Raw genomic sequence first — 3,853 nt, 5'->3', positions numbered from 1 at the left:
GCTCTTATCTAAACAAAAATGCAAATTTTAATTCCTTTTTCCTTATTAAATTATTTAATTACTTAATTATGGGAATATTATTTTTTCAAATGGCGTTATGCTCTTCTCTGAAGAATTCTACGAATTGGTGATCGAGTGTATCTATATATTTTTTTAACATCTTCGTAAATAAATAAAACTGTTGATATAGGCCTATATATATTAATATAAAATATATAGGTAAGACATTTGTTTACTTAATCTAAAGTGTCATAAATTAGTCACGTTGTTAGCAAATAAATTTTCTTCGAGTTCAGGTTGTCTGCGAGTACTTTCTCGTTGTCTTGTTGTTTGGTAAGTTGATGATGAAAGAACAGATAAATCAGAACCTGAAATCATCAAAGCATAAAACAATATTTGTTAATATTATCATAATTATTGAATTTCTTCTTCTTCTTTTTCTATTAAATTGTCGCCTTCAACAAGCTGAAGATTTTGAAACTATGCCTATTATTAAGCCTACTAGAAGGTAGTTCATGTGTGTGTGTGAACTAGTACACCGTGGTGCTAAACCCCTACTCGTCTCGAAAGTTGTACTAAGTTCTTTAAAGTGCACCGATGCTATGGCTATGGATCATGGTTCCACTGTATTAACAGCTCGGATACTGATATTAGTTAAATGGTTCATCTGGATCTATATATGATTTGATAACACTTTCTTTTGATGATCAAATATATATTTGACTCGCGCATATTATTTATTGAATTGCATCATCAAAAAAAATTCTTATCAAAAATTATTGATATAGTTATTGAATGTGATGCTGAAAATATTGTTTATTGACGATGGAAATTGCATAAAATTGACAATTTGAATTTGATGATGGTGATGACAATAATTACTTCTACAATGATTAATATAAATTTATATGATTTGGACAATAATAATGATAATGCAGTTTGAATCAATGTATTAATGTAGTAAGTTTACCAAAGCAACGCATCCGTATTCCTAGTCGTTTGCACATCGCCGCCATCAGAATGATGTACCCGTTCCGATACTGCTTGCTAAGTGTGAGATACACAAATGGATTGACGAACCCGTTTATTGAGGTTGCCATGATACACAAAGATGCAACAGATTGCCTAATGTTTATGCCAAACTGAACTAACGTCATTACACACTGCAAGCAAAAAAAGAAATATATTAATGCCAAGCTGTTTACTGATTGCTGCAAGATTCTAAGACATTTTCCAGTCTCCATTTATCCCACACTAAGTGACTATAATACGTTTTCCTTTTAATCGAATTTATGAATTAGTCTGTGATTTGTTGGTATTTAATAAAATATTATAGAAAAGTCAAATTATAGTGTCACATTGTAAACAAGGCTAAAACTGTCACTAGGCCTAATTAGGTTATAGGCAATCTAATGCAATCATTCAAGAACAAAATGTTTTCTAACGCTTTGTCTACACTATCAAAAGTTATGTGAAAACATGTTATGTGCCCATATATGGACACGTCTATGTCATATAACTACGTGCACATTTGGGAATATATCGCTACCACACTTTGGGCTCACCGCACGTTTTGTCACATACACTTTGATAGTGTAGACAGAACTTTTAGATATTATTTTTTGCTACATTATTTAAATGCCTGTCAGTTCAACTATAGGCCAAGTAAAAGCAGAATTATCCTATGTTATTATGGTTAAATAAAATATACCCTAACATTTTTTTCTTCGTACCACTTTTATTGATGATCATGTAACACAAATTATTCATACTTACCAACACAGGTAACCATGTGATATAAAACAAAATAGTGATCAGAATAACCATTTTCGTAAAGTCTCTCAGATGTTGTCGACTTAGACCAACGCTCGAGTTTCCGATTTCCAACATTCGTTTGTAGCGTAACAGATGACTAATCAACGATATATTACAAATGAGTACAATCACCATAGACACCCATCCTTCCAATATCAAAACACTCGGAAAAGCTTTTTTAGAATAAACCAACAGCAACCAAGACTTACACACCCTCAACGTGGCTTCGTCGACTGTCGACGTATTGCCAAGTTCCGATATAGTCAATACGGCGATTATAAAGGTGAATATATAAAGTCCTAAGACTGTTAGGTAGGTCCTCTTCTGAGAGCTCCATGTTTTGTATTTAAACGGAAAAACAACGCCAAGAAAACGTTCACATGACAATGTCATCACTACAAGCATTGCGGTATTTTGAAACCAGAAGACGAATAAATAATAAGATTTGCACACATTTTGGTTGTTTGTTCCAAACCGGGCTATCAACGTCACGAAAAGAGGTACAATTATGCACAACTGATCCGTCAAAGATAACGCCGCAATAAGAATATCAGTAGCAAGTCGTTTATTTCTTCTTTTCAGTTTATAAACAACTAATATCGGTAGTATATTGAACACCAGAGAAAGTATGTCCAGCGAAAGTGCCAAATAGGCCGGCCATTGCCGTTTTGACAACGGCGGACTGACCATTGTTGTGCTATAGAATTCTGTACTCATGTACATGATGTTGTGAAGTAGCTGAAATTGTTAGGCCTATAATATACGTCTGAAACAGAAAGTGAAGGTGTTTTATTACGTTGATAATTATCCAATAATTTCATACAAACAACGGAACCATGCAAACTGTCAATCAAAAACAAGTTTTTGAATTATGATGTTAAATATAAATAATGATTTCATAGCTAAACGCTAAGCATTCATTTATACTCTTCAATGCTTCATCAATTAAATAATTGATGTGTTTACATATATATTCGTTTGGAATTCAAAACCTAATTGTCGTAAAGAAACGCATTATATCACTTTAACTTCAGTTATTATGGGACATCAGAGATGATTTATACGAGTTTGGTATTCCATAATCACTTCATTTATAGATGCCGAGCTTCAACACATTATCATATATATAAATACTGTCTATAAAATAATTTAAAAGCTATATGAGTTTGTAATACAGAATGAAACGAAACAACCCCGCCCAACAACCATTATCATACAACTTGCATTCTATGAATATCAAAAGCTGCAGAACAATACACTGTTTAAAATTGTAAACCTGGTTGAACTTTTTTATGTATTTTTTTTTCGGGGAAATTTTCAACATTTTGAATTACTCAATCAAAATACATAGGTCCTAAGTATTGTGTTATATAGGCCTACTTATGCTAATATTAACAGTTTCTCTTTTAAACTATTCTCAGTTCTACAGCTCAATATGTCGGTCGGTTGGTTGGTCGGTAAACACTAACTTGAGCACGCGACTGGAGCCATGTATATTGTTTTAAAAATGAACTTCTTATTCTGAATATTTCAACCATAAATGCTACTAACCAAAGATCTGTCTACACTAGATCAAACGTTATGTGATAAAAAAAATGTAATGTACCCATGGACATGATGATGCCATATCACTATCATTATTTAAGTATATCACTACCATATTTGTGCACATCACCATTTTTGTCAAAATAGTTTTGATAGTGTAGATAGAGCTTAAGAAATACTGCATGTCAGGGTTGTATAGGCCTACATACTACTGTATAATTCTGCCCAGTATAATCGATCATAGGAATATTTGATAATACAGCAATTCATCATTAAAATTGTATCACATGTTATGTAAGGTAACGGTTATGGATATGATAATGTGAAACACATGTGATGTTGTATTACCAAATATTCCTATGTTTATAGAGAAATCTAGATACAGTACCGAGAATCTGGTCATGGATTTTGTATTATCTGACCTACCTTTGATACAAAGCCTATGATTAGGCCTATCAATCGTGCTACTTAGCTTTAATCATCCAACTAAAAT

General features: G+C 32.5%; 1 protein-coding gene across 1 annotated transcript; it reads right to left on the bottom strand.

The window, feature by feature from the left end:
* Positions 1-249: 249 nt before the first annotated feature.
* LOC140046655 (uncharacterized) lies at positions 250-2,024 on the bottom strand. Its single transcript, XM_072091388.1, has 3 exons — positions 1,777-2,024; positions 971-1,163; positions 250-368 (listed from the first exon to the last, which is right to left on the bottom strand). The coding sequence occupies exons 1-3, from the start codon at positions 1,948-1,950 to the stop codon at positions 250-252; spliced, it is 486 nt and encodes a 161-aa protein (XP_071947489.1). The 5' UTR covers positions 1,951-2,024.
* Positions 2,025-3,853: the final 1,829 nt, after the last annotated feature.

This window comes from Antedon mediterranea, chromosome 1 (genome assembly GCF_964355755.1).
Source record: "Antedon mediterranea chromosome 1, ecAntMedi1.1, whole genome shotgun sequence".
Lineage (NCBI taxonomy): Eukaryota > Metazoa > Echinodermata > Crinoidea > Comatulida > Antedonidae > Antedon > Antedon mediterranea.
Note: the sequence above shows the minus strand (reverse complement) of the source record. Positions and strands in the feature narration are given on the sequence as shown.